The sequence below is a fragment of the Thalia democratica genome, chromosome 6 (assembly GCF_965202585.1).
Source record: "Thalia democratica chromosome 6, ktThaDemo2.hap1.1, whole genome shotgun sequence".
Taxonomy (NCBI): Eukaryota; Metazoa; Chordata; class Thaliacea; order Salpida; family Salpidae; genus Thalia; species Thalia democratica.
This window is the reverse complement of record NC_139170.1, coordinates 26,103,171-26,122,792: the sequence shown is the minus strand read 5'-3', so window position 1 is coordinate 26,122,792 and position 19,622 is coordinate 26,103,171. Positions and strand designations below refer to the sequence as shown.

The 19,622-nt window shown below is 26.2% G+C and overlaps 2 protein-coding genes across 2 annotated transcripts; both read right to left on the bottom strand.

The window, feature by feature from the left end:
- Positions 1 to 5,723: 5,723 nt before the first annotated feature.
- LOC145838452 (uncharacterized) lies at positions 5,724 to 9,283 on the bottom strand. Its single transcript, XM_082946044.1, has 5 exons — positions 9,118 to 9,283; positions 8,802 to 8,983; positions 7,765 to 7,860; positions 6,667 to 6,848; positions 5,724 to 6,503 (listed from the first exon to the last, which is right to left on the bottom strand). The coding sequence occupies exons 1-5, from the start codon at positions 9,149 to 9,151 to the stop codon at positions 6,317 to 6,319; spliced, it is 681 nt and encodes a 226-aa protein (XP_082802170.1). The 5' UTR covers positions 9,152 to 9,283; the 3' UTR covers positions 5,724 to 6,316.
- On the bottom strand, positions 9,165 to 18,709 carry LOC145838453 (uncharacterized). Its single transcript, XM_082946045.1, has 6 exons — positions 18,652 to 18,709; positions 18,032 to 18,169; positions 15,802 to 15,951; positions 14,332 to 14,370; positions 14,120 to 14,146; positions 9,165 to 9,294 (listed from the first exon to the last, which is right to left on the bottom strand). Exons 1-5 carry the CDS (start codon positions 18,655 to 18,657, stop codon positions 14,126 to 14,128), a joined length of 354 nt encoding a protein of 117 aa, XP_082802171.1. The 5' UTR covers positions 18,658 to 18,709; the 3' UTR covers positions 9,165 to 9,294; positions 14,120 to 14,125.
- Positions 18,710 to 19,622: the final 913 nt, after the last annotated feature.

The following is a 19,622-nucleotide window of genomic DNA, read 5'->3' as shown; positions in this document are numbered from 1 at the left end:
TAAATTTATAAATTAAGTTATAAATGAGGTATATGCCAAGATTAAGTTTACTTATTGTTTGTATTTTTTGTAGAGTAACCTAAGTTTTTTAAGTAAATAAGAGTATATTTATTTGTTACAAATTTTATACTAAACGATAAGAGGAAATATTTTATACAACAGATATATAGTTTACTTTTTTATGTCTTTTTTTTACAGTTACTTAAATATATTCTTTTTTAATTGATTTTAAATTTAAGGAACTTATATTAAATAGTTTGGGTAGTATTTTATTTTACTAAGTGAACTATTTATATAAGTAAAACTGATTTAGAAAAGTCAGGAAATTTTTCTCAGCTTGATCAGTGGCAACCATGTATATAGTCACTAAAATATAATCTAAGTGACGTTCACAACTAGACCGAAACACGATCTGGTAAACGTTTCTCGAGGTCCTGTTTGTTACTAAGTCAAACAATACGCGGTTCTAACAAAAAATAGTGAAATCTGGTTCACAAAGAATCTAATAAGTGCCTGCTAAAACAAAAGAGCGTTAGCTTAAATTATAACTATTCTTTCCAACAATGATAGCTAGCCGAAACGAAAAGCGAAGGAACCTGCAAATGCAAAGCGCACTCGCTTTAAACAAAAAGCTGCGACGCTTAAGCACGACGGAAGTTTTAACATTCTTCTCAAGAATATTCGAAAATTGCAAAAACTGCAAAACATACTCATTTTTGAGCCGCGCTCGGCTTTATATAGTGTTAAGCTAGAGTAAAAAAAAACTGTTTTCTTTTTTAAAATGTCTCGGAACAAGCAGATAATGCTTACAAACCTAGTGGTCACGTTTGAACGAATTGTCACGTTTTTACGGCGTCACTTTTGCAACGAAATCTGCTTTACACGAGTGGTCTATTTAGCACAAGCAGTTACTTTTGCACGTTATCACTTTGCACGTATTCATTCTGAACCTAACCATAACACTGACCCTTACCATGACTTTAACCTCGTTAAAAAGTGACGCACCTTACAAAAGTGACTACTCGTGCAACAGAGACTGCTGCTACAAAAATGACGACTCGTGCAAAACTAAAACTTTCTGCAAAAGTGACGCCGTGCAAATTTTTTTTTGTTATAAAAAGACCCTTCCCCTTCGTTAATATTTTAATATTGTTATCTAGCGATAAGTTAAAAGCACCTTATGATTTTTATTTTTTTTTTAATGACTTTTACATCTTTCGACTTTTAAAGGATTAAGCTTACATTTATAAATATAACTACTTTTACCTTTTATTAATACAAAAATGTTTTAAATACAGCTGTTGTAAATTCTTTTTTACATTTTACTTATCAAGCTTGACAACTAGAACTTATATTATATAAAACTAAAAACGGCTGTTATTAAAAATGAAAAATAAAAGCTTTACTTATATTGTCTCATATTTGGAAATATAGACTTGTTCGAGATTTTAACTGAAACGGTGTTTTGTATCTTATTTGTTTTATATGTAAAAAGTCAAATTTTTTTAAGATAAAAAGCAAAAACAATAACAAATATAAACTAAACATGTCCTGGACATGACTTAAAACTGTGTCCTGGTGTATGAATCGATAACCGAAAGGTTTTTTCGTACACCAGGTTCTTTGACCAAATATTTAAGCGCTTTTTTTTTAGTTCAATAAACAATATATAACATTTAACTGAAATGACAAAATTAAAGTCTGTATTAGTAATAACCAAATTTTGTACTTATGTATGATAATGTCAACATTCAAAAAAACATGATTTTATAGGTTTAAAATGGCTTAAACAAAGTAGTTTGTACCATATATAAACACTAAAGAGATGTTAATATTCTGATAATAAATCTTGAAATTTGTAGATAAAGGTGCCACCTAGTTTTTTCCTTAACATTTTTTTTATATATGTTGTTTGTATAATATTTTTGCTCATTTTAATTTTATTGTCAATCTAGCTTTTGTTAACTAAAACTTTGCTAATTTTATTTTAGTATTTGCTAGTTTTTTATTCTCTTTTTTTAGATAATAACTATTTGTCTTCTTTTACTATCTTGCATAGTTAAGTATTTACAACATTATACAAAACAAAAGAACCTTGGAGTATAGTAAAACTATCTTATTTGTTATTATAAAAAAATAACTTATTGCTTTTGTGGTTTATAATTTGATAGACAGTTTTTAGAAATTTTGGGTTAGTGTATTGAACTTAAAAAATGAAGTTGTTGCTACATTCTCATTGTAAAAATTTTAGCAACTGAAACGAAGATTAAAAACTTCAAAGTTATAATTAAATTTCTTGCGCTCTATTTTTTGTTTTAATTTACAATTGAAAATTATTAAATTCTAGTTAACGTAATCATTTCGATAATAAAGCAAGAGTTTTGTAATTTAACGTTATTTTAGTCTTGGTCACAAGTAATGAATTAAAAAAGTTTTTGAATACTTTAAATAAACTAGCATAATATCAAAACAGCTGAAGCACCTAAAAATTTTATAAATGTTTTATTTTATTCCCTAGCGCTAGTATTTGATTCTTTTTTTTTTTCTTTTAAATTCATTATTTTAATTTAATAGAATCCAATTCATAGTTAATTAGCATTCTATTTTAAGCTAAGAGGAAAAAAGTACTCAAATACTTAATAGTTTTACAGGGTTGCCACAAAACCTGGAATTTGATACTTAACGCAAAAAAGCCTGAAATTGAGAAATTTTGAAAAAAAAACCTTGAATCTTCTACAAAAAAAATATTAAAAACCTGAAAATGAAAAAAAAGACAGAATAAGTTGTTAACTCCTGCCTTTTAATTTTTGCAATCATCTAAAAATATTGTTCAATACTTTTGTAAGATATGTAAAAACAGATTTTTTATTTCTAAAGTTTTTTTTTAAACTAAATCGTAAGTTTTTGTAAAGTAGTTTTTAATTGTAAAATCGTATACGTATCTACATTTTAATCATAAAGTTTAAAAATAGGAACACAGAACATAGTTCAATATTTATTTTGCTCTTTTCGTTAACTTCATCGTATTTTACAGAAGATAAGTAAGTTTTTCGATGATAAAATTTAAATTGCACTAAAAAAAACTATTGTTAAAGACCAGTGTGAAGTGAAGCAAGTAAAAATGCAAGAGTTGTAAGTTATATTGAATTTTAATTATTCATACTTTAAATTTAGATTTATTTCTCGCACTTGGTTCTTGTTATCATTTTTATATTTAACTTTTATTTAATTATTGCAACTTATAAAAAAAAATATTTAACTAAATAGCTAAATGACTATTACTAAACAAACAAATTAACACTAACAGAAATTTTAATTAGACCGTATGACTATTTAGGTCGTATATCAACAGAATAAAGACTTTTGAAAAATCATATGAGAAAAAATTTAAAGAAGCTGATTTCAAATGTTAGTACAGGTTGCAATAGAATAAAACAAAGATAATGTAGTGATAGAGTATCGTTTAAGTAGTCTAAATCTATCAAAAAACACTTTTTTTTAACTTAAAATTAACTTACTAATGAAAATGGTCAAAAAACAATTTACTTTTATAACCATGAAGAAATTTTAAAACTCTGGAAGAAATTTAGAAAACCTGGAAAAAAATTGCAAAAAATAAAGTAGCAACCCTAAGTTTAATTTGAACGTACAATAATAAATCTTTGATATTTTTGTGTTTTGAAACATCTTTACATGAAACTGATTTTTAAAACTTTTTTTTTGACTTGAAAAAAAACAAAAAGCACATTTATTTCTCCTCTAGTTCTTAAAATCGCTTTATTTGTTTTCTAAAAATCAAAACATTGAGTTAACTAAAACATGAAATTAATAGAGTTAGAGTCAATTTTCTCTGAAATCACTATATTAACAATTGTGTCCGTCGGATTTTTGAACGTTTGAAATGAAAATAGTCAGGCCTAGTTTAATAAAGTTATTATGATTGAAGTCAACTGATTTTCGGTTAATTTTATGACATGATACTAACTTTATGATAATTTTATTTGAGTTAGTTTCTTGGATTAGGTATAACATTTTAGTTTAATATTAAACAAACAGAAAGTTTAGGTAATTTCTTCTTTTTGTTATTTTTATGGTATTGAATTAGAACTTTTTTTTAAATCGGTGAAGGTTTTTATACTTCACATATAATTTTCAATAGTAATGTATTTTGAAACATATTATGCTTACAAAAATGTATAAGGTTTTTTTAATACTAAAAAACAACAAAAAGATCGACAAACACCTGTGGCCAGCTAGGTACGTTTCAGGTAAGTAAACATATAAAAAAGATAAACATATTTTTGACATGAAAACTTATAACAAGGCCCCAAACAAATAACTACTTTTTACTAGCGTTCTAATTTAATTATTTTTAAAAATTTTTAGTTTAAAATGTATTTTTTATAACAATAACTTCAATTATTTCTAATAAATGCTGCAATAAAAATATATTTTTATCTCTAAGGCAGCCCATGAGCAATTTTTTCTAGCCAATATTTATTTCGGCCATCATCAACAATGTTGAGATGTTTTATGCCATCGATAATAAACAATGAACTTTACCGCAAGATCAACAACAACAGCATCCGAGACAATCCTACGACTGATCAAACGAGCGCAGACTACAATCTCACAACAAGCTGACAATGTCTGAGACGTTGAGCTGTGAATGATATAGCTGTGTCATTTTTTCAACTTTACCCACAAACGTTCGCTTCAGTGCTTAGTACTTAAGCCCGCTTGTTTAAGATCACAATAGCGGTTTCTCGCGACTATTCCTGCCTGATGAGTCCTAATAAGGACGAAACCGGTCGTAGGATTGTCTCGGATGCTGTTGTTGTTGATCTTGCGGTAAAGTTCATTGTTTATTATCAATTTTTTCTAGGAAAGCAACTTATAAAAGGCTGCAGAGTTGCGATCTTGTTTCTAAAATAGTTTTTTTCTTTTATTACTATACAATATTTAAAACAGTTCATTTCCACTTTTTTACTTATATGAAAATATATAAAAAGATTAAATTGTATTCATCAAAATATATTAATTTTAGGTTTACCTTTGTTCTACGTCGATAGTTTGGATAAAATAAAACAACAACCAGCTTTTAACAAGTAAAAATAATGATCCCAGATATGTTTTAGCCAAAAAGTTATTGTTTCAAATTGAATACTAACAGGGTTGCCACTCGTTTTTTCAAATATGTTTCCGTATTTCTTCCAGGTTTTGAAAAGTACACATATTTGGGACTATTATATTCTAAAATTGGGTATTTAAAGTTAAGTTTAAAGTAAGAAAAATGTGTTAGATAGTATAAAAACATTGAAAAGATACTGTAAAGCTTCTTTAAATATGTTTTTTAATGAAAACAAATTTTGATTATGACCAAACATATTTTTTATATGAAAGATTTTTTAAGTTAAATTAAAATTTTACTACTGAAAATGTGAAAATTGTCAAAAGTTTTAATAAATCTAGGTTTTTCAAGGTTTTTTTTTTGCCTAAATTGTCAAATTCCAGGTTTTTCCAGGTAAAGTGGCAACCCTGATACTAAATAAAACATGTATTTTTCAGTTTTATATACATTAAAAAAACGAATAGTAAGGAAATATTAAAATGTAATAGTAATTAATAAATAATAAAATACAATCAAAACAAAAATTAATAAAAATAAATAGTTCAAAAACTAAAGAAAATTAGATAAAATACCGACCAAGGGTAAGGGGTAATTGTGATTAAAAAAAACAAAAAAAAAAAAAAATAGTTAAAACTAAGGGTAAGGCATAGCGGTAACAGTGATAGGTAAATAAATAAATTTAATATTATATAGTTGTAATAAAAAGTTTGATCAAGGAAAAAAAAATATCTTTAAAGTTTAAACAACTAAAAAAGTATGACCCCAGATCTTATAGTTATACAAAAAGATTTCTAAAAGTTGGCAATATCGCCCATTTAAGGGAAATTTTATTTTGGCTATCAGGGAGCTTTAATGAGTAAGCAAGCAAAAATTTAATTGGTAATTAACTAGTATTAAAAGAATTTATTATAAATGGGGACGAACAGTTATTTTTAGTTCTTCCAAGGAGCGTTTAGTCGTGACTCTATTTAGGTAGTATGGTGGATTCACTAAAATACTTCATAAAAAACGATGTTTTTTAATAATCTCTAAACATACTAAACAACATTTTTAATCCAAATTTGTCATTATCATTCGAGACGAAAAAATAATTTAAGAAAGACAATTGAGAAATAATAAAACTAAAAAACTATCTAAAAATAAAACATCCAAAGTTGATTTTGAAAAATAAAAAACACAGTGACATTAGTTATAGTTGAGCATGTTTACATCATACAAAGAATTACTCCCTTCGATTCTGTTTAAAGTTCTACATTCGCTAGGTGCCGCAGCAGATTCTAATTGGCCAACCAGTAAACACAGGTGCTGTACAGATTGGCACATTTCGTTGAACTCCGATTGACTTGTGTCCAGATGCTGCGTTTTCCCCACACTAACAAGTTGCACAAAATTATTCAGTTTATTATACTTGATACAGTTAAGTATTGATAATCTAATGCTATAAGTTTGTTTGGTATTAAACATTGAAGCAAAATAATCTTTGTAAAACAAGTATATGCGTTTTCTATGAAAAATAAGCATACTTCGATACTAACTTCGTTACTTCATTTGTATCAATTTTAGCAACAGGTTTTGTTTCTCGTTGAAAAAATTCAATATTTTCAATTGTAAACGTATTCCAATTTGGAGATGATTGTCTTAAAACAATTTTTAAGGTTTTTGCCAAACTTATATCAAGAGGAAATTTAAACATTGAACTTTTAATAGTGAATTCATTCTGTTTATAGTTATACAATGTTATGAGTAAATGAACTTTTTTACTACAATAATTAAAACTAAAACTAGTTTAATTAACAAAAATAATTTAAAATAATACTCTTATATTAAAAAAATATATGTATGTTCAAATACAGTTTGCCAAAAAACACATATAAATGAAAAATAAACCGTTCATAGTAAAATTATTTATCTAATATTATGAAAAAATTACTAGTATACGAAAGTAATTTAATTTATATTTAAATAAACAAAAACAATTTATCTAATAAAGTTGCTTAAAGTTTAGGTTGTAATAAGTGCCTAGTTTATAAGTTTAGCTTTCATTTTCTTTTTGCATTGAAATTTTATAGAAAAATTCTCACAAAACTGGTCACAAAATTAGTTTATTAAGAATAAAAATCTAAATTACATCTTTTAAATAAAGGTAATAAGTGCCTAGTTTATAAGTTTAGCTTTCATTTTCTTTTTGCATTGAAATTTTATAGAAAAATTCTCACAAAACTGGTCACAAAATTAGTTTATTAAGAATAAAAATCTAAATTACATCTTTTAAATAAAGGTTTTAATTTTATATTGTTACAGTTGTTTAGCTTGACTTTGCTTATTTTTTACAGCTAAACTAACAATAATTTAAGCCTGTAATTACTATTTTCCTAATTAGGATGTAAAAAAATATTTAGTAATAATAATCATTCATTCATTTAAATAGGATTTAAACGCTTAAAATTATTTACAGCGTAGTTATAATTTGAATAATTTAAAGTTTAGTAATCATAATCAAGTTTAAATTTTAACACTCTAAAAAAGTTTTTTATACAGTAAAACTTAAACATTATAATTAAATTTCTTAAAGCTAATTTATAAAATTGTTGATAAAAAATAATTGTCGAGAACAAAATTTTCAACTAATTTACTTGACTTTTGAAGTCATAATGAGGATTAGGCATCATTTTAAAATTTCTCAATAAATTCTTCCATTTGTTGTTAGAAAAACTTGTTTTATCATCAATCTATTGGTTAATATTTCAATTATTAAAAAAAAAACTTACATATAAACGTAGAAAAATTATCTGATTTAATATAAAAATTATGTAAATACTTTACAATTCAAGATTACTTGATAAAAGGTCAGTACCAGTAACCGATGGAATCATTGTTTTTTAAATATTAATATTCAGATTCACATTACTGCCAATGTCTAAATGTTATTTACTGTTTTGAAATTATTTGAAAAGGTCGGCCAAGGCCCACCGAAACCGGTAATAAACCAAAGCAGTGCTTAAACATTTGTTTTTTATTATAAATATTAATATTGAAACAAACCTCGGTGAGCTATGTTTAAATGAAAAAAATTAAAAAAAAAGTAACTTTTTACCACCTGTGAGTTAGAATTTCTCAGAAAGTTTTTTTACTTTGTTACTAAAATAAAATAAATAACTTTAACCCTAGGTTTGCCGAACTTATTTTCATAATCACTCACTTGATAGAAATATATAAATAATCATCCCACTTTGTCAGATATCGCTTTTTTACAAATTATTTACTCAATTACTGTATAACCTACTTACTAGTTATTGCTCCTGATAGAAAAATCACCTTTAAGGAGCGGTACTACCCACTTTGGAAAACCCTGATTTAAATGAACCATTACAACACAAAATGGGTGGTAGATAACTTATTTTATTGCAACTACAACATCTTTGAGAATTCATAAGGTATTTTTTATTTAAAAACTATTAAAATTAAGCTGGTTGGAAACATTTAATAAGTATAATTTTGTAATCAGCGATATCAAATACATCAAACTCAATTTTCTTTTTATTTTCAGCCTTATCAGAAAATTCACTAGCTTTTTTATTTTATTATTCATTTTATTTTGTCATTGAAACAACATTTTTTGTAAAGATTGTTAAAATCTAATTAAAAATGTTAAATATCTAATTAACCACACCTTTACTTTAATGGTAATTGATTCAGTGTAATAATTCTTAAACTTAATTTCTTCAATTATGTTTTCTTTCGAATTTTTATCGTTGACATACGGAAAAACAACTTCAATTACTGCACAACCACTTTTAAAATCGAAGCCATTATCTGTAAGTTTTACTAACTCCAAACTTTTTATCTTGGCACCTGAAAGTAAACAAGTAAATAGACTTTTAATAAATTATCCAAAATTTAATATTTTAAGAGTACTTCATAAACAAAAGGTACTCCATTTTAATCGTCAATTTTACTATAAAAAAGTACAAATAATAAAAACAGACCATTCAGCAACTTAAGTTCTTTTGAAGTATTCATGGGAATTAAGTGAGATCGATTGTGAAACAAAGGCAGCCAACTTGAGAGCAATCTGGACTTTCACACTGTATTTGCGGGTAGGAACACCAAGAACAAAACAAACAAGGACAAAAGTCTTTACAAAATTGACTTTCACCGCACGACTATAAATTATAATAAAGTGAATACACTTTTAAACTTGATACACTTGTTATTATCAATGTTTTAATAAGCTACTGCTTTCGTTAATAATTTTTGTTATTTTGTTGTGTCAAAACGGCTTAAAATAAACAGAAAAATATTAATACTACAACAATTTATTGTGTAAAATTGTGATAAAATTACTAAAAATATATGTTCAACCTTTTAAGGAATTTTAAACGAATAAATACATTAAAAATAAATATGTAAATAAATTGAAGAAAATATATAAAACATACAAACTTCATACACTAAATTTTAGAAATTTTTTCATAATGAAATTTTAAATAAAATTAGCTGTTTTAACAACTACTATATTCGGTATTTAAAGTAATCAAAAAACAATTAAACTAGCTGATACAGTAAGCATTTTTACAGAATGTGTATAAAAGAAGTCTAAATCCTACTTACTATAGTTACTAACTTTTGAAATAATTTTATAGAATTCACACAAAATTTATGTTTCTAGAAATTAACACACCTAATACAACAAACAAAACAACACTAAATCAACTGGTTGTTTTAAGTTCACAGTCTAAAGTCTAGTTTATAAAGATGCAATGAAAGTATAATAACCATTCACTAATAAAAAAAATATATTTTTTATTGTTTATTCTAAAGTTTTAAAAATGGAATTTTTACATCCAAAAATGACTGAGATCACAGAGATTAAAACCTATGTTAACTTTTCAGATTTTAAAATAAGAATTTTAAGCAAATCTTTGATTATTCAAAAAAATTGATAACCTTACAAAGCGATTTATATTTAAAACACTCAAGTTGCGTTTTATATTTTAGGAAAGGCAGTACTATACATTGTAAAATAAACTTAAAGCAATAAACAGAACAAAGGAGAAAAAAGTGACTAAATTAGAAATTACACCACAAAATAAAGATACAAATAAATTTTTTAAATAAGCAAGAAAAGAGCGAAATGACTTCGGTCGACTACTGCTATATAAACTTAGATAACTCTATAGATTGCATAAATCTTAATGAACAGTTTTGATTTAGAAAAATATTTTTTCAACCAGACATCAGGGTGTCCAAGATTTCTTTACATTGCATTAAGCTTAGTAAAAAAAATCATCATGTAAAATAGTATATAAAATGGTCTAAAAAGTTAACTTACTAGTTGTTAGCTAATTATAAATGATAAGATTTGAAAAATCATATTTTGTCAGAATTATTAAGGCCATTCAGGGTCCAAACTATTATTACTAACTTATCTAATTTTGGAGGGATTTATCATAGCTATCAGAATATTTTTACTGCTAAACAAGACCTAAAGCAACCTTTGGGAAATAAACAATTAAAGTTCGTGAGTTGATAGGCTCATTTTAAAGGTTTAACTAAGAAGGCGAAGATAATAATTTTACTTTAAGTCTATCTTATTTTTCATTTTTTGAGCAATCTTCTTTAGAAGTTTACAGTTTAATCTTAAATAGTTTTTTAAATTATATGTAGAAAATTTTTAACTTTGAAATGAATTTTCATTAAATGAAAAAAAAACTTTTAGGATCTCTGGACACTTTTTTAAGTTCCAATATCTTATTTTTAATAACAAAATGTGTTTTCTGTTAGTACTGAGTTTCTATCTTACATATAAAATAGTAGTGTTACTTAAAAGGTATAGGACTAGAATTGACAAAAATTGCTTATATAAGCTATAAATACTAAAAAAAGTATTAAAAAACGCTTAAAGTAATTCAGATTCGAATATAGCGTAATTTACTTAACTTCCTAAGAGATGTCCACTTAAGCATGTTGTCAAAACAGGTATACTTTTATTACATACTGACTTTGTTAAAGACGATTGGTTAGTCGGTGTTATTATTAGAACCTATATCACATCTAATGATTTACTGACAATTGTGTCTTAATTGTGCTTTAATTACTGTTGGGTGAAGATTTAATCTCTCAGACATTCAAAATCATTTCAACAAAACAACTAAAGCAACTTCTTTTACTATTAAGCTAATATAGACTACTTAAAGAACCTTCTTGTACATTTGAACAGCAAATTAACCAAAAAATATATGGATTTTCCAAGGAAAAATGCTTGTTGGTTTCTGTCTTAGGATCAATAAGCTTTTAGGAGTGCCATCACTAGAAAATAACTTGTAAAACGTTTACAGAAAAAGAGTTTTGAGGAGGGGATGAATAATCTTTAAGGTGGAAATATGTGAACAGCATATATGGTATTGACATTACAAGCTGTAACACAGGGAGTATCTTAGGTGCTTATGTGAAATTCCAAAGGCATCTTGGTAATCCAATCTTATAAACAGGGTTGCCACTCGTTTTTTCAAAATTTCTTTTATGTTTTCCAAATTTCTTCCAGGTTTTTAAAAGTACACATTTTTGGGTCTTTTTTTAGTTTAAAGTTAAGTTTAAGGTAAGAAACTGTGTTTAATAGTATAAAAACATTAAAAATATACTGTAAAGCTACTTTAAATATGTTTTTTAATAAAAAAAATATTGATGATGTAATTTTTTTTTCATATATATGATAGAATTTTTAAGTCAAATTGAAATTTTACTACTGAACATGTGAAAATTGTCAAACTCCAGGTTTTTCCAGGATTCCAGGTAAAGTGGAAACTCTGGATAAACAGCTTGTAGGCAACATGTACTAAAGTTGATACTTATTATTGTATAGCAATAGCAAATTCCAAAACTCTCAAAATTGAAACTCAAATTAAAACATGATATAACTATATTTTTATTTTATATTTTATCATAAACACGCATACAATCAAAATAGTTTTAGTCTCATGAACAGAATGTCGTTAGATTTGTGTAAGTACATAATTATATAAAAGAATTACTTTTTTCATCAAGTTTTTTATATTATTTAGAACAGGGTTTCCCAAACTTTTTTTAAAAGGCCCCCTTTAAAGAAATTAAAAATGCTATGGCCCCCTCCAACAAGATTTCTCAAAAATCTATTATTAAAAACGACTAAGACATTTTTTTTGTTTTGATTTTCATCATGAATTCCCAAGTCCAGCATGTCTAGTGTAAAGTTCAAATTATGGCCTTGTAGCTCCACTTTTACAGCTTGTGGCCCCCTAAATTTCTGAAATTTTTCCATAGTATCTAATATAAGTTTTAAAACTACTATTAAAAACGCCTAAGACCTTTTATTTTGCTCTTCATCATCAACTCCAGAAATTCTAGTGTAAGTTTCAAATTATGGCCTTGTGCATGGTTGCCACAGATCAAGCTGAGAAAAATTACCTGACTTTTCCTGACTTTTTACCAAAATTTTCCTGACTTTTCTAAATCAAATATTAATTTTAACTTATTCTAAAATACATAATTTAACACTTGAAACTATATATAGCTTTCAATCTAATTTACTTTACTACAACAGTTTTTTTGGTGAATTCAATCATCAAACTTCCATTACATCACTTGAACCATCAGTGTATAATTGATGTATTTGCAATAAACAGTTCTATCAGCAAAATACTTATATTATTACCTTATAAACACAGCTTGTCCATTATTATTCCAGCAAGATGTTTTCGAAATGTGGTCCAAGGCCAAATTTATCATGTATGATAATTTTGTTCAGGCCATCTGACATAACTGTGCCATTGCACTGTCAGGAAACACTTTTTGTTCAGCTCCGCCAGTTTGTTACACGAACTGGCTAAGTAATTGTGCTTGACAGTGTGTAATGCCCACAAAATTTCAGCGGTTGTAGTTTGTGACTTACTTACTAAACCTATTGATGGGCTTACACCACTGCTCTCACAACTTGCTACTCTGCTGCTGCTCTCACTACTTACCCCACTGGAGCTTGATCCAGCAATATAGAAATATTATTGGATTTGGTGAACTCCTGGCCTTTTATTTCTATGTCCAGCTCCATTCATACGTACAGTGAGTGCTTTTCTTCCCATATTTGACAGTGACAGAGTACATGAACATCACTTGTATTTAATTTTGTGTCTATATATCACAGTTTCACTATGGAAGTGTCCTTGCTACAGATCATCAATACTAAAAAGCTTAAAAAAATCTGCTAGTTCAAGTAGGGTACTTGTTCAATATGTTAATAGAAAATTTTTGCAGTATTACAAAGGATATTTTACTAACTTATACCAGATGAAGGCATTGGAAATTAAATAAATTTGTAAATTTCTAGGAAAATTTTGGAATTTTTCTCTGACTTTAAGGATTTTTAATTAATTTTTACCATTTGAAGGCTTTGGAAAATAAGGAAATTTGTAAATTTGAACTGACAAATCTGACTTTTTTTTAATCAAATTTCCTGACTTTTTTTCAAAACCCCCCATTTTTTCCTGACTTTTGTCATTATTTTAATTTTTTCCTGACTTTTCCTGACCATGTGGCAACCCTGCAACTTGTGGCTTCCCTTTTACAGCTTGTGTGCTCCTAAATTTTTCCATAATATATCTAGTATAAGTTTCAAAACTACCATTAAAAACGCCTAAGATCTTTTTTTTTTGCTCTTCATCATCAACTCCACAATATCTAGTGTAAATTTCAGATTATGACCTCATGGCTCCAAAAATTTTTGTAATGGCCCTAAAAGGGCCACTTGGCCCAGTTTGGGAAACCCTGACTTAGATGCATTTTAGATAATACAACTATTTATTTTGTGCAAATAAAATCAGTCGTTTTAAAACTAGTTTACTAGTCAATTAAGATACCTCACAGTATCAATGTTTAGTAAAAAGCTAGAATCGAATAAATTATATGAAAACACTATTGATCAAATAATTCTACAATCTACGCATATTTTAAAACTACCGAAAATTAGAGTCCACAACAATCTCCCTGAAACAACTTTAATTATTGAAACTTGTTTTAAATTTTAACCATGATAACTTTAATACTTTTACATAATTTTTTTATTTAAAAACAAAATGTCTATATGTTATTTTAATTAGTCGTTTGTAAAATAAAACAGTATTTATTTAGTTATAAAACTTTAATTTCTTTTAATAAAATTTTAAAAATACCTCGTGAAGATTCTCGCAGCAATAAGTAAAGTTTGTTTTCTGAAAAATAATATTATTCACAATTAGTTATAGAATAAAATATGCTATAGTTATAGTTTATAGTACTTAGCCTTTTGAGTTGCTAAAATTTATAAAACAATAAAAAATGATTTCGAATTACAATAATAAAATATTAAATATAAGAATTTAAATTTACTTACTTAACTGAAAAAGTTTAAAACTTAAGTCTAAAAGTTTAATTTCTAAGTTAGATTTCATAACTGTCAAATTAGTACTAACTTTATCACTTTTAATAATCAGCTTGGTAAAAAATGGTTTATGCTACATTGTTTTGTTAAAAGATTAATTTCTTTTTGTTTAAAATACAACATATAAAGGATATTTAAAAGTTTTTAAACATAAATAAACAATATTATTGAAACTAAAGACCTTGTTAATCAAATTAACAATGTATATATTTGTTACAGATAATTTTAAGTTGGGGTGGGCAACTTTAATATCCCACAGGTCAGATCTACTAAAAAAGTTTCTTAAGTGCTGGACTTTTTTATAAATTGACGCAGCTAAATAATTCAAAGCTCATTGTCTAAGACATTGTCAGCTTAGTGTGATTTCGGCCATTATCAACACAGTTGAGATGTTTCGCGTAATCAATAATAAATAAAGAACTTCACTACACGACCAACAACAACAGCCTAGCAAAACTTTTCAATTTTGTTGATGATGGCCGAAATAAATTCTGATTAAAACTGATCAAACGAGCGTAAACTATATTCTAACATTATGCTGATAATGTTTAAGAAGTTGAGCTGTGAATTATACAGCTGCATCAATTTTTCGTAACAAATATTTCGTAATTGTCAAGTTAATACTAATTTTATTTGTTTTTAATAAACAACCAGCTTGGTAAAAAATGGTCTATGCAACACTGTTTTGTTAAAAGATCAAAGTTTTTTTTTTGAACACAAAAATAAGGAATATTTTAAATTTTTAAGCATAAATAACAAAATTTTATTCAAACTAAATATTCTGCTAATCAAATTAAAGATGTATATTTTTTTGTTAAAGGTAATTTAAAGTTGGGTTGGGCAACCTTTATAGGCCACAGGACAGATTTACTAAAAAAGTTTCTTGCGGGATGAGCTTATTGAAAATTGACGCAGCTAAATCATTCACAGTTCAATGTCTAAGACATTGTCAGCTTAATGTGAAACTATAGTATACGGTCGTTTGATCAGTTTTAATCAGTATTTATTTAAGCCATCACCAATAAATTTGAGATGTTTCGCACTATCACTAATAAATAACAATTTCACCACATAACCAACAACAACAGCATTGCGGAATATCTAAACTTTGTTTACATTTTTAAGTTAGAAGTCAAATTAAATAAACAGGTGAAAATGTTTAAGGTTATTCCGTTATATTAGAAAATTGCAAATAAGTAACACTATGGTATCTTAAAATTACCGTTTTGCCACCACGCCCACAGCAGCCACCACAGAGACCTGCAGAGGGATATTTTGGGTTGTAACTTGTGGCACAAGAAATGCAACAATCACAGCAATCGTTTGGTGATTCTGGGTTTGAACTAGTTGTGCACCCCCAGGAAATGTCAGACTAAAAAAAAGTTAGTTAAGATAACGCAACATAAAAACTAGTATATACTGATCTTATAAATTATTCTTAAATATTTTGAAAAGTTTGTAAATAAAAAATAAACACTTTAATATCTAAACATTTATGTTTATTTATCAATAACTTTTAAACATTTGATTACAGTTACAATCTTCTTTTGACATAATATTAGTGACACAGTTTAGTAATATTCTGCAGTCAGTAAATGGTATAAATTTTAAATTAATATTGAAATTAAAATTGGAATTAAATTTTCTTTTACTCATACACAATATGTTATCTATGATTTAAAGTTTTTCTAATGTTAAATTTGATTATTATTTGTTGAATTTAAAGCTTCATGAGGCAAATTTAATTTAGTATGACTCAATATGCAATTTAATTCATGCGATTTGAACAAGTAAATTGATATACAATACAGATTAGATCAAAAGTTAAATAAAAAGTTGTAAAAATTGTTACATACTGTTCTTAACCTGTGTAAATTTAGGTTTTTTTAGTGACAATCACTTTACTAAGTACTTGAAAATATTGTTAAAACAAATTATACTTTGCAAGGCAAAACTTTTAACTAGATTATTTATTTATAGTTCAATCTTCAGGATGAGAAAAAAAATTAAAAAAGGCTAACTGTTACTCACAAAGCAAAAATCTGCAGCCAACAATATACTTTACAGCTAACTGTTCTTAATAGTCTAAGCTTTTTTTCAGTAAACTCAATACACTGATAGTCATTTTTTTAAATGTGAAGGCAAACTAGAAAACAAACGAGTTTACATGTTGTGCATAAATTCTAATTTCCTTGGTATAACGCCAGCGATCTTGACCTTACCCACATACTTATAAACTTTATATTGTTTTTAGTGAGCTACTCAGTTTTTATGAACTGAGTAAGTGAACTATTTGTTTTTTTTTTTAATTTATTATGTCAACAATGCTTTGCTCAAAGAGCTCAACAGTGCTTATTGCTACTGAAGTGAACTTTGTAAATTAAAAAAAAAAAACTTTTATTTTTCTGTACTTTGAATTTTGAAAATAATATCTTTGCATTGTCTTTACATTTGTAATTAGTATATTAGTGAAATTTTGTTTACTTCTCATTGTTTTAGTATAGCTCATGTTTTTGAGTGTTGCTTTAATGTTGTATTAATTTATTTTTAAAAACTAAATGTACATTGTTTTTAGAACATATTTTAATAATTTTGATATACTTAAAAAGCATGATTTAAATGGGTAACTGTCAAATATGCAAGAAGAGACACTTTTGCACAAAGGGTCAATTTTGTATGGTGTCAATTTTGCACAGGTTGAATTTTTTTTAATCTTTTTATACTATCACTAATACCCCTAACCCTCACCCTCAGTCAGTAAGTATTTTCTTTCTTCTTTTTTTATTTTTGATTAATTTATTTTTTACCTATTTTTTATTTATTTCTATTAATAATCTCTCTTTGATTTTTTATTATTATCAATGTTACCTCTAACCCTTACCCTTGGTCTGTAACTTTTTTTTTCTTCTTTTTTATATTTTTTTAATTTATTTTATCTTATTGTTATTTATTTTGTTAATAATTTCTATTTGATTTTTTTCTTTACTTTCACTTTATCCCCTAACTCTTGCTATCGGTTGGTAACTTTTATTTTTCTTTTTTTTTTGATTAACTGTTTTTTTCTTGTTTTTTATTTTTTCTATATATTATTTTATTCTCATTCAAAAATGACCCTTTGTGCAAAAAAGTTTTTGTGTAAAAGTGATCTCTCCTGAAAAAGTGAGCCTTTGTGCTAAAGTGTCTTTGTGCACATTTGACCCATTCCTGATTTAAATACTTACTTAGTACACTTAGTTTTTGTTTGACAGTTTTCAAACAAATCTTATAATTCAGGCTATTTTTACTGTTAATTTATAATATACAAAAATTATCAATTTTGTTGTTTTAGCAAATATCATTTCAAAACATCAATAAATTTTAAATCAAATTTGTGATTTTATGAAAACAGTTTTATATAAAAAAATTATTAATCAAAGAATAAAACAAGAAATTAAAAACAAAGCAAAACTCACTTTTAAACTTTTTTTAATTATTATCAGTAACACTAAAAAGAAAATGTAGATTGAAACACCAATGAGAATCCAAGCAGGAGTATTCAATACCTCAACACTTGATGAAGAGTTTGCAGTAACAACTTCAGTCTCATTAACCTTAAATAAATATTTTTAATATTTTTTGAACATATTTGCAAAACAAAAAAATATCTTATTATTAACCTCTTAATATACAATTAGTTTTTAAAATATAAAATTTAATTTTTACCTTTATAAAATACAATGCAAAATTTATTAACTTTTAAACTGAAATTTTGAAGTTAAATAAGCAGACCACTAGTAGTAAACTAAAACTAATTGTATATTAGTTATTAGTAAAATATCATCTTTATCTGTAAAGATACTACATAGTTTTATGTTCAATTATAAAAGCCCTCTAGTAGCACATTGCAACACATTGTTTGGACTTTTTACATCTTATGTTAATTGAAGAATGCTAAAAAACAGTAGTATTCTAATAACAGCTGTATCTTTTTTTAAATACATTATTTGCTAGAAAGAGTAACTAGTTTAATTTTATATTAACTAAAGCTTTTACTTTAACAAGTTTTACTTAGTACAACTCAAACAAAACTTACTGCCATAGGCTATAGTCATTTTATTTAGTACATTAAGTTATTTATCTGAAAAATAAACCTTCAATAAAAAAACTCAAATATAAGCACCTAACATTTTCACTATTTCATCAATAAAAACTATTAAAAGTTTAAACTTATCACAACTCTTTTCGGACTATATCTTTTACTCTGGTATTTTAGATAATCAACTTAATATAGAGTTATAAAGTTGGCATATAATGAGTATGAAACTTTAATTTTTTTTTTTAGGTTTTGTTTATGAATATAAATGTATATAGATAAACTAATTTTACCACTCAAAGGGAGAAAAAAGTTGTAACTTAATAAAAGCTTTTAAGTCTGATTTTAAATGCATATGAAAACAAATAAAGAGAAAACAAACTATTTTAAGTTTTATTTTCAAGTTTTAGTTAACAACATGTTGTAAAAACAAATAAGCCTATACTTAAGATAGAAGCAAATTTTTCTGGGATATACATAAAATGGAAAATAACTTTCAAATTTGCCTTTTTTAAGAACACTTAATTCATTTTTTATCATTTAAATAAACTCACATACACCAAGACAAATTGTTTCAACAATTTTATACATTTTGTCATAAAATTTTATTATTTTTTGAAACTGTTACTTGGCAGATGGAGCTTGTGCTTTTTGTTTTCTTAAACACTGAATTTGACAGTTGTGCTAAGACCTCTGCATTCACCAATAGTGGTGGTATTTCCAACTTTAACATCACAGAAATAAAAGTTTATGTTTATTGAACAACAAAAAAGGGCTCAAAAAGATTGTTCTAAGGACCTGGTGCAAAACATTTTGCTTATTGAGTCATACTACAAAAACACAGTTTAATGTCTTATCCAAGATTTTCAATCTGTTATACTTGCTGATGTAGTAGAGGAAATCTCTGTGTACAACACACACTCACTATGTTTTCGTCTTAGTGATAACTCCAGTCAAGATGCGTCCTCCAA